This window comes from Sycon ciliatum, chromosome 13, assembly GCF_964019385.1.
Source record: "Sycon ciliatum chromosome 13, ocSycCili1.1, whole genome shotgun sequence".
NCBI lineage: Eukaryota > Metazoa > Porifera > Calcarea > Leucosolenida > Sycettidae > Sycon > Sycon ciliatum.
The window spans coordinates 6,174,321-6,186,371 of NC_088655.1; the positions used below are offsets into that span (position 1 = coordinate 6,174,321).

The following is a 12,051-nucleotide window of genomic DNA, read 5'->3' on the forward strand; positions in this document are numbered from 1 at the left end:
ATATTCGATTATAGGAATGGGTATAAAATCATAAAGGTTAGCAGAACACACATACCCAACCAGTCATGTGTTCATTATCCACAGAGAAAACTATTCTCTTTTTTCGTATAGAATCCCACGCAAACAGAAGTTCTCGTTGAGACCTGAGCAAGCCCATAGATCAAATCGTGTTGCAAGATAGTGTGAAGTAGACATTTGCACACAAGTATTCTAGCACTAGCATACAAGGAGCACACATGGTGTATTTAGCACATTCAGCTTTACCAGCATCATCTTGGCGAGCAGCAGTGGACTGACTGGCGTGATCAGAGTGTGTCTGGCTGCTCGAAGGAACGATGTCTGCAGAGTCTGATTGAACAGTGGATGCAGTAGCTCCGGTGGAGACCGGCTGGACAGCTTGCACCCGACGCTTCCGGAATATGTCCGGGAAATCGGTGGCCAGCTGCAGTGCGGAGAGTAACAAATATACAAACAAGCGACAAACATGGCCCTAACATCAACATCAGCTAGTGTCCATATCATCCACACCACTGAGAATCAAATCAACGAGAGGCACACAACCAGCACACGACCAGTACACGACCAGCACAAGACCAGCACACGACCAGCACACGGCCAGCACACGCCAGCACACGACCAGCACACGACCAGCACACGACCAGCACACGGCCAGCACACACCAGCACACGACCAGCACACGACCAGCACACGACCAGCACACGACCAGCACACGACCAGCACACGACCAGCACTCGACCAGAACACGACCGAGAATGCATTGTGAGATGTGTAATGGTAAGTGATAGATATTTTAAGAAAGGGTTTGCTCCCCACACTGGAGCTCGCGCTATTCCGCCGACTTTACTTGACACTTGACTGACTCACGACTGCCATCCAGAGCACACGAGAAGTCCATCGAACCTTCGACTTGGCAAACCTGCAAGAAAGCACCACTCCCTGCTCAATACACAGTGTCGGCGGAATAGCGCGAGCTCCGGTGTGGGGAGCAAACCCTTTCTCACAAATCATCGCCGAAGTCGCAACCACTACTTTGATAGATATTTTGTTAATAAAATTGTAAAACAACTCGCATACTTCAACAGAGACAGTCAGAGACAGAGAGACAGAGAGACAGAGAGAGTCAGATAGAGACTGAGACGGGGGGAGGGGGATACAGAGAGACCGAGAGAGAGAGAGAGAGAGAGAGAGAGAGAGATAGATAGAGAGAGAGAGAGAGAGAGAGAGAGAGAGAGAGAGAGAGAGAGAGAGAGAGAGAGAGAGAGAGAGATAGAGATAGAGAGAGAGAGAGAGAGAGAGAGAGAGAGAGGCAGAGAGAGACAGAGAGACTGAGTGACTGAGACAGAGAGAGAGAAAGGGAGAGAGAGAAAAGGAGAGATAGAGAGAGAAAGAGAGTGAGAGAGGGAGAGACTGAGGGAGACTGAGAGAGAGACTGAGAGAGAGAGGGGTGTACGCAACAGGCGATCATACTCACCAGTTCTTCATGCTGCTGTAGCACCTTGCAGATCTTTGCAAAGCGCTGGGCGTTCGGTGATTTCACTAGCAGCTGGTGAAGCTTGGTCGAGGTGTGATGGTAGTCGGTAACTGCCCAGCTGTGGACCAATGCTGCTGCAGCGTGTAGATGATTATTGTGCCCACATGATAAAGATGATGATGTAAGGCCCAGGCAGGTGGCCAGTGCAGGCAGGTCGGACTCACCAAGGCTTCCTCGGACGGACTCGAAGGACTGTGCAGAGAGCAGTGAAGCATGGTTGACCGGCCATTCGAGAAGAAGCGAGGCACGATCAACGTAAGTGTAGGTGTTGGAGAGATGACCCTGTGTTGCTACGGACGATCTGACTTGCGCTGCATCGTACACAGCGAAATCAAACTTGGTGCTTGGCTCGTGGAGGTGCTGACGAATGGAAGCAGAGCTGAGGATGCTTGTGGTGTAATTAGTGCCCGGGCTATACTCTGCTGCCAGCTTATCAAACACCTTTCGCAACAGAGCCAGCAGACAATAGCCATCTAGCGTATCTTCAACAGGCGCATGGACAACAGCGACAGCTTGGCGCAGGCTGTCCGTGACGGAGATGCAACCACGGGCTGTGGAATGGACTGGAGTCACTACCACCAGATTCTTCCAGAGCTCAGCAGGAATGCCGTGAAGCTCGTGGAAATAGGCGTACAGCTCTGTCTGCAGCCTGATAACTAGAGCAGTGGAGAAGCAGTGCTGAGTCGTGAAAGAGACTCCTGCGCACGCCGACCGATGTGATGAATCTTTCTTGGCCAGTGGGCCGAGGCAGTTGTCAGCGGTCGGAAAACGGCTGGGTGCCAGGATCCTTCCTTTCTCCTGCAGCAACACACCTAGTTGTATCACCATCTGCAGCAGCATAGGGCCCTGACCTTCTGCTCCCTCGCAGCTGTTAAGCTTGCCAAGGACTGCCTGGACCTTCGCAACACCATCTATGAAGTGCAGCATATCTTCATCGTCAAGGCCAGGTTCTGCGAAAATGAGACCAATGACCGTGGAGAGCAACCAGTTGGGTCGGTTAACAATGATGTCGTCCAGCTCAGGGGATGAGAAAGAAACAATCTAGAAACAAAAACACGATATGCAAACCCATACACACAGCAACACACATAGTTGTAAGCCGACGCACGGTACATGCCCAAACATGGATGCACACACATTCCACACGCATGCGCAGGCAGAAGGATATTAAAAAGGCCAAATACCTCCAAAATAAAACAAAACAAACCAAGTCAACCAGCCAATCCTCGACGCGTCATGACAGCACACTTCGCCTGACCCCACTTTGAGAGACAATGCGAAACTGTTAAATGAACCATCCTAAGTTTTAAAGAAATGGATTGTATGGGAAACGGGTGGAGATGCCCTGGCTTGAGTTCCGCGGAAATCAGTGCCGTATCCTCTCATGAACACAAACACAACCCTCTGGTGCCACCCAAAGCAGGACTATGCAGCACATCCTCATAGAAACTCACTGTTGAAGATCAATCCATCAAAGGTGCAAAGCACAATGCACCCGTTGTCAATAATTTCTTTATCAGCCTAAAGCCAGCAATCTGTAGGTGATGTCCCCTGCTGTCAAGCCCCAGCTAGCCATATTGTGCACAGCAACACACTAAACCTGTTCCACAATTTTCACTTCATCTTGAAGTTTCCTGCAGCCTTACACCTACTAGTATCGGTGTATAGCTGGTCTACCACTGAATAATAGATAATAAACTACAGCTAATGGCAGGATGGGCATCGTAATGTTCTAGATATGGACTTTAAAAGAAGTAGGAACAAATCAAACCAGTTGCATCTTTCCTTCAAACCAACGGATAAGAACAAATCCACTTTAGGGGGTCGTTGCAAAAGTTGTTTTTGTCGACCCTGAAACGAGCATCGTTCGTTGGAGGGGGGTGGGGGGGGGGGGGGGGGGCAAAAATCGCAAGTCGACCGACACTACAGTCCATTCATTGGAAACTGTCCCACTGGCTTTTGAAAGTTCAATTTGGGCCGAATTGAGGATGAAAAATCCACTTTAAATTTCAAGAATATGTGTCAGGGATCTGTTTCTCCACATACTTTGCCATGCATACCTCTCCAAATTTTGTAAACCTGGCCGAATTTCTATTTCCCTGTTCTTGGGCTTTTCTGCCCTCAAATGTGGCAAGGAGTTATTGCACGGGTCACACAATGCAGGATGTACTGTTGTTTTCACGATATCTACAACTATGTGCGGGAGACACCAAAAATGTAGGGTGCCAGTTTCCAATATATCGTGAAAAAATCACAAGTCGACCGATACTATACATATGTACATGACTACATATACATGCATGCAATTTTCATCATCCAGCATAGCAAGCTGCGTTCCTTTCAAAGGGAGTGGAGGGTGTCCGAGTAAGAAATGAGCGATGTTCATTTCAGGGACGACAAAACACTTTTGCAACGACCCCTTAGAGATGTACATGACACACATGACATACATCATAACATAAAATACATCTACTGCAAGTAAATTGAAATTACTCAATCTGCAGAGTATGTACATACCAGCCCATACGCATTGAGGATCTTGCGATATCGACGGATTTGTTCGGTGTTGATGCTGTCTGCATTGTCATCATACTCTACGTGGCTAGCAGCACAAAGCTGTCGAGAGAACTCCCGACTTGTTGAGAATGGCTCTCGGATGTTGTCATGGAGTTGTGCCAGTACTTCCTCTGCCTGCCCGAGCACTTTGGGTTGCTTGCAAGATTTCTGAACATGCACATCAACACAGTGGGTAAAGTACTCTCTGTTCACAAACCTGATTAAACATTCGTTAATGATGTATGTATACGTCACTGAGAACGAACCCAATCCACTAATGACGTACTTCCTCCGTAAGCAAAACTTCATTGCATATTTACAGCTCAGTATAAAGCATTCTATGGCTACAAACACACTTTGCAAAGTGGAACACACAGCAGCATTTGAGAGATTAGTTATTTACAGATGTCACACAGCTCGTTCAAAGCACTCCAGCTTCACTCTTCGTCTGAATCTCATGACGACTCACTCCATGATGATATCGAATCTGCACCCTCGCTGACTTTCGTTTTTTGTTCCGCAGCCTTTACAAGTTGCCAATACACTAATTGATCGCGGAGATCGCCAAGTTCTTTGACAGAACTGTGAGCTTGACGACCTCCACAGTGACAAGTCTGCCTACAGGCTGTGGAAGAATACCAAGTCATCGACGTTGAGATTAGGACTTTGAGCCGGCTGAATGACAACCCGAATGTCAAACCCTTTTGCTTTCCCCTGCAATGCTTACACTCGTGCATTGATTTTGGCTGTGTGTGGACCCCTCACCATCGTGCTGGTACAGCATGCAGTCGCTGGCCGGCTTCGAGCAACGCATCTTTTTAACTGTTTCTCATTGTCACACTTCGGTGTCACGCGCCTGGTCCTGGGCCTGGCTGGGGTTGTGTTCTGGTGCTGATTTTCGAAAGGACTCCACCCTTTTCGGAGGTTCAAAAGCCTGTCAGAACAATAAACGACACTGCGGTTACCCTATGTAGGGGTCACTGAAATGTTTGTCTAATGCCGACTTGCCACTTTCTATGCCACACATAATTTTGTGAAGGTCATTCTTGGAAAATTGTATAAGGTTGCTTCCAGTTTGAATGGTTCATTCATAACCAAATCCACAATTCACGGGAGAGGTGCAAGTGCGGATCACCACCAATGATTATAAACTCTGTCTAATGCACTGGTGTGCATTGCAGTTCTATATCCGTCTCTCTTTAACTCCCACTCTCACTCTCTGTCTCCCTAACTCTTTCTCTCCATCGTTCTGTCCATCTTTCTCTTCATCGTTTTGTCCATCTTTCTCTTCATCTCTTTCTGCCTCTTTTTCTCTCAATCTCTTCTTTCTTGTTTTTTCTCTTTCTCTTTCTCGTTCTCATCATCTATCTCTTTATCCTTCTCCCTCTTTCTCTCCATCTTTCCATCTTTGCCTCTCTCTATCACACTTTATCTTTCCTGATCCCTTTACTATCCCCTAGTTTCTCCACTAGTAGTAATTGAAACATGGTTTACAGTTTTACTTACGCTCAGGATATCTCTGCAGACCTCAGAAAGTTTGACTCTCAGGCGATCGAAGTCTGCGTCATTGACGGTGGCATTGATAGCAAAGCGTCCTCGAAAGTGGAGTTTATCACCAAACTCCTTCTCGACACTACTATAGCTTGTGGCAAGCTTTGCAGCAAGTTTTCCATGATCCTCTCTCTTGATCTCGTCGCGGAAGGTCGCAATGATCATGACATTGAACGGCTGGTCTGTATTTGCAACAATAAGAGATGGGAAACGCAAAAAATATATATATATATGTATAGGATATTGACCAAGACGAGGTCTATATGGGAAATATAGGCCAAGTAAAAGACCGAGGTCCGCCGAGGTCTTTTACGAGGCCTATATTTCCCATATAGACCGAAGTCGAGGTCAATATCCTATTTATCATGATTCCTTTGCCATAACCCCAAAATTTGAACCTTTAGGAGCTATTTTAACCTTTTTAGTATAGCATTTGTACTATAGTGTACATAGGATGTTGCCTATTTTGGGTACAAGACTGTAAGAACAACAGAGTTCAGCATCTGCAGCACAGTGGCTGGGTGGTATAAGGGGTTGCTTGAGATTCATACTGTTGTGAGTTCGAATCCTGCCTGTTCTCGTCCTTTGTCTTCTTTCTTTCAATTTTTCTTTTTGAAGTGGAGAGAAAAATTCTAAGTCCCTCCAAAGTCGAAAGATTACAATGCCTAAGTGGTCGATACAAGCGGTCGATATAAGCGGTCGATATTGCGGTGATATGGGTAATATAGGACCAGTCAAGGATCACGAGAATTAGTGGAGGTCGATATAGAAGAGTGATAAATATATAATATTAACTGGTTTGAGGGAAAGAGACAAACGGGAAAAGTCTGAAGAAAAAATTGACTGTCACCACCAGGACTCGAACCAGGGACCCTCGCTTGTAGCCAGCGATGCTCTAACCACTGAGCTATGGTGTAGTCGTCATCCCAGCAGAGGCCGTTCAACATTTTCTTCAGACTTCGTAACTAATATATAGGCTGCTCTAGTGCTGCTGCATCGCGCAATGCCCGGTACATTTTGTAGTTTGGGCACTCTGGCGCTAGAGCGACGAGCTATCTTAATGTCTGTGGTGCCTCCTTTGCACCATGGCTGGTAGCTCGGCCTATTTGGCTCGTAGCTGTACTGATGAGAGCTTGCTGTCTACAGCATTGGGTATATATATATAATATTTGTGGTGAGGAGATTTGAGGAAAGGTGATTTTAAGCAGCACACTCTCTGCAATATCATAGCATGCAGCTAAAAAATTGGTCAAAAGAGTGTTTTAAAGCAATTGTGCTAATGCTACTAGTACTTCAAATGAATTGGCGACCGATAGTACGTACTAGGGTGTTATGAGCGGCCTCGAAGATATAATATATCTTCGAGGCCGTTTATCTCGTGAGTGATGATGGAACCATGCCTGACCTCCATGTGTTCGGTCTTGGGCTGAGAACCTTGGTAATCTACTGGGGAAGTGGCTGTACAGGCCAGGCAGAAGTGTGCGCTGCTGTTTCTGCGACAAACAAAGAAGAAGCAGCTAATGCCGACCAGGCTGATTCTATTATCAGATCTCTGGAGAGCAAAGTCTGAGGATGGAGAAGACAGATGCGAGTTCTCTGAATGTTTCTGAACATCTTGGGCCCCATCGGGCATAGACAATTTTTGTATGGACATTTCGGACGTTGCTCAATTGGAGAAGAGAGCAGAATATTTGAACCAAGGGCATGGCTCTTCCAATCAAGGGTATCAACAATAAAGGATCTGAACATTTTCGATCCAGAAGATGTTTGCTGTTTTCTCACTTGTCATTTGTGGACTCATTGTTGCAGCAAAGATGAGGCGGGACTATTTCATGCCCAAAAATAAAATAATTAATTTCTTTCTCAAACACAAAGCTCACTTTCCCTGACTGCATGCATGTGCATGTGACAGGTCTGTGGACTTGTGCCACGTGATTCATGTAGCACGATAGTAAGGCTATCCAGTAGACTGGTAGTGGTACATAACTGTATGCACAGACCATAGCGCTCTGTGTGGTAAAACTGTTAACCACTGCACACACACACAGCGTGGAAAGTCCAACTCTGGAAAGTTCGGAATAACTTGAAGTTTTGTAAAATGTCCACTATCCGTGTACGCGCCCATGTGCCATGTGTTGACACTCTTATCTCATTTTCTAGACCGCCTCCGTGTAAACACGCATGGGCAAAAGGAAAGACCCAGTACATGGGGCAGTGCATGTTCAGCTTGATGTGCAGTAACAATTCGTTAGTACTGTTGCGAAACCACAAGTTCTCAAGAGTGAAAGGCCTTCTCGCTTGTGACATTGTGTTCGTTTCAATGCATTTGTATCCAGACTCCGCCGTACTGCTGGTGTTTACGACGTGGTATACGCTACAGGCGCTATGTGCGGTTTGCTGAGTGCGCTGTAGTTGTATGTGGTATGTGTATGCTTTTCTCGTATACGCTGCCATGTTCACGCAATAACTACTGGGTGGTTTTAGTGTTTGTTATTCATCATCATTAGTTGATCGAAGTGAAATATACTGTCAAGATTAAATAGTTGTCCTCGTGCCATGTGGTCGTTCGTTTCTGATACTTGAGAGAACCAGATGGTTCACAACAAGTACAGTGTACAGCACTTGTGAATAAAACTGTTTGTTCATGTGAAAAACAGTCTGATTTCACGCATCCAAAATGTAGGCGGGACCACATATGCTCCCGGGCCCAAATTGACGCACATGTTCTGGACCTTCACCAATGTGTCTACCCAGGGACTTATTGCAGGCCTTTACCATGCACGGAGAGATGAATATCTAGGGCTGAGTCAGGTAGATTTTTCTTCAGCTATCGGGTTTGGGTAGTTTTCCACGGTTTGCACGGATACCCTATTGGGTAATGTTTCCATGGTGACACCACAATGCACCCTTCCCTTACACACTAGATAGAAATGGGGAGTACTACATGAATTTGTACATGTGCACTGTACATGATGCCATCAGCGACTTCAGGTTTTCAGGTACTATTCTGTACCCGTCTACCCGAGGTCCTCACAGGTTGCATGGGTATCCGACTACCCGTGCACACCACTATAAATAACACACACATGAACACACACACGCACACATGCACACACACGCACACACACGCACACACACACACACACACACACACGCACACACACACACACACACACACACACACACACACCTCAGACCTCAGACATGCCCATCGCGGGAGCGATGATAGCGAACAGCTATGTTAGACATAGCAACTTTCTTGTGCTGGGATTACACCATTCAACAGCTTGCAAGGCTGATGAATTGACCGCCACAATTTTAGCCTGGTATCCACCACACAGCTGTTTGAAGTGACTTTTTCTGGCCAGTGAATCCCTATTTTTCATTTTTCCATTTTATTTCTTTTTCTTTTTTCTACACACACACCACACCACATACTCCGGCATGCACTGGCTGTTGGTAACCACCCAATAGAAAGAAAGAAAAGTCAGGAAGAGTCTGAGAAAGAGAAGAAAGACGTGTGACCATAATTGTCGGGAATCGAACCCGCAACCTATCGATTGGAAATCGCTGCACATACCACTGCACCATATGGGACACACACACACACACACACATACATGCCTGCATGCACACACACACAGTGCCCTCCCTGCACCAGTGTACAGAATCAAACACATGCATGCCCTAATCATTCATTCATGCATGTACTGTCGTGGACATGGAAATCCGGTCACACATCTTGCGGCCCCAGGGCACTCGCCATGCAGCCGTGGACAAGCGGTACACACATGCGCTGCAGCGCGCTGGTCACATCGGATCAACATGACTGTGCACTGCACGCAGTGTTCTGTAGGCGCTGAGGGTGCCGGCCCCGGTCAATCAACTGAATTTCCATGTCTCCTACAGTACATGCCGACATACGGATCAACAGACACAAACAAAAATTAACAAAAACGCATTTGATAAAGTATCGCACTGACCTGATGTTACCGATGGTGGCATCCGGCTCAAAAACCGACCAGCTGTGGTGGTTATGCTTGTTGTCATCCGTTTCGCGTCCCATTTACTATTGACAACAGCAAGACCGAGGCTTGGTACTGATGTGGATAGGCAGAAAATGTCGTGTGTCGCTGAAAACGCATCCTGCCCAGCGAGATCTTTGATACGCAAATGCTGACCACGCTCATCCGTGAAGTTGGACATCTGGATGCCTCGGGTTCGTTTCGAGTCGTTTGATGTGCCATTGTTTTCTTCTTTTCTCAATGTCTTGATCAGTGTGGATTTCCCAACAAGTTGTTCCCCGCTGACTAGAACAACTAGCGTGTTAGCGTCCACTTGGCCTTCGGAATAAAATTCCTCCAGCTGAAGGTAAGTCTGCGTATATATAATACACACAAGAACAATTACAGAATAGGGGGCTTGTCAACTTACAATCGCTCAATGCAGTTGCTATTCACACGTGGCGCATGCGCTGGATGAAAATTCTTTATCAGTGACGTCAAAATATTGTGACGTTTCGGGCCACTCACTGTGAATAGCAACTGAATAGAGCGGTTGTCAGTTGATAAACCCCCTTTCCTTTCTAATGCAGTTGCGTGATGTCCACCATTTTCTTAGTAAATTATAACAATTACTGGATATAAGTGTTGAAGGCAAATTTTCCTAAACAGCTGTGAAGATGATAATGCTCCATAGTTGGCAGTGGTCATCTGTTGGACAGTAAAGTATGTGAGGAGAACATTTTGTGGGGATGAATTTTTTTATAAGTCGGACAATGTAAATGAGAAGATCAGCTTCTCCACATGCTATATAGTTCTTTCGGCAAGCGGCATGCACTGCACACATGTACTTGCCTGAATTTAAACACAGGCAGGAAATGAATCTATGAAGATTCTTGCTACTTTCAAAACTAGGATGGCGGACATCGAAAAAATGAGTCGGTGATAGCTTTGTGAAGCGTAAACGTTACTGGATGAAGACGAGAATAGTAAGACAATTGGACATACCGGTCTTACTACAACTCAATGACGCAAAGTAACAGACCACCTAAATTGGGAGGTTCAAGTTGATATGGTAAGCATGGAAGGGGAAGCTGAGCATTCCTTGTCAGTTTTTCAGCTAAGTACTCCTTATCAGTTTTGTGCCCTTTCTTCACACTTGCTGACGGTATAATACCTGGTTACATCGATGCACAGTTATTCATAACTCGTAACATTTTGTCTTTTCTCTATTTTACCTGAAGAAAACGACGGTTTCGAGGCGCAGCGGTCTCCTTGTAAGCGGCATGTCGAACAATTTCCATTACCTACATTGCCAATAGAACACACAGGAAACACAATGACATAATTACGTAAAAGTAGGAATAGGGAAGAGGTGGTTGGTAGAGAATAGATTGTAGAGAAACATGGTTGGAGTGAAGTGAGGTGCCAGGAAAGACGGTCACGGACAGGGTACCGTGAGCAAAAAGGAATACTCTTCTTTGTGACTATTCACTTCTGGCTTGTTCGAATTGTCATTCTTTGACTTTTCTTCCGAAGAGTTTCCAATAGCTACATCACGAAGTGCGTGGAGATGGTCGATCTTATCGGACGTCATCGACAATTCCACTGAAAGCTCTGAAATGATAGAAACGTTCTAATGGGACACTTCAACTAATCTCTTTAAAAAATTTTTTCGAACAGTTGAAGAAGACAATTCGAACGCCCCCTTAACTTAATATACATGTATACGTAGTACATATAACAAAGTGTCTGGGGTCTTTGCTGCAAATAATGCTCAATACCTCAACATGTGCAGAGCTTACCACACGAGGCAGAACAACAGAGACCAAAAACCTTTCTCATAACTCCGAGTTTCGTGTTTCAAAAAACACTCATCAGACGATAAAACATAATAATGCTATTTGCTAGTTATAGGGTAATTGTAATGTAGGCTAAGGCAGTGCTGCAACCACGAAGCTTGAGGAGATAACATCAGCCCTGGAATACACTGTGCGTAATATGAATGCAAGTGTCATGGCTGAGGTATATTGCTATAACCAAGATGGGAGATACATGTAGAACCGATGCAGGAATGAAGTATGTTTCAGTGGTAGTTGTGTCACGCCAAAGGGCTGGGTAGTATGTGTTACATAGCAGATACCAGTGTGGGTAATGGCGCAAAAATGTGGTTTGGTGTGAGTGTGAAAGAGTGAGGGTGTACATGTGTGTGCATGAGAGAGAGAGAGATAGAGTGTGTGTGTGTGTGTGTGTTTGTGTGTGTTTGTGTGTGTGTGTGTGTGTGTGTGTGTGCGCGCGCGTGCATGCGTGCGTGTGTGTGTGTGTGTGTGGAACACAGCATATCTCATCATGTGTAGTTTGCGAGCGAGAATTTGCTGGCATGTCTACACT

General features: G+C 45.8%; 1 protein-coding gene across 1 annotated transcript in view; it reads right to left on the reverse strand.

Annotated features, from left to right (window-relative positions):
- The window catches only part of LOC135829517 (uncharacterized), a 66,418-nt gene that overhangs the window by 37,929 nt on the left and 16,438 nt on the right, over positions 1–12,051 (reverse strand). The window contains exons 3-8 of the mRNA XM_065341918.1: positions 10,899–10,967; positions 9,643–10,036; positions 5,615–5,841; positions 4,070–4,276; positions 1,493–2,593; positions 265–442 (exon numbers count right to left, since the gene is read on the reverse strand). Coding sequence (XP_065197990.1) covers positions 265–442; positions 1,493–2,593; positions 4,070–4,276; positions 5,615–5,841; positions 9,643–10,036; positions 10,899–10,967 — 2,176 coding nt within the window. The remainder of the gene's footprint in view (positions 1–264; positions 443–1,492; positions 2,594–4,069; positions 4,277–5,614; positions 5,842–9,642; positions 10,037–10,898; positions 10,968–12,051) is intronic.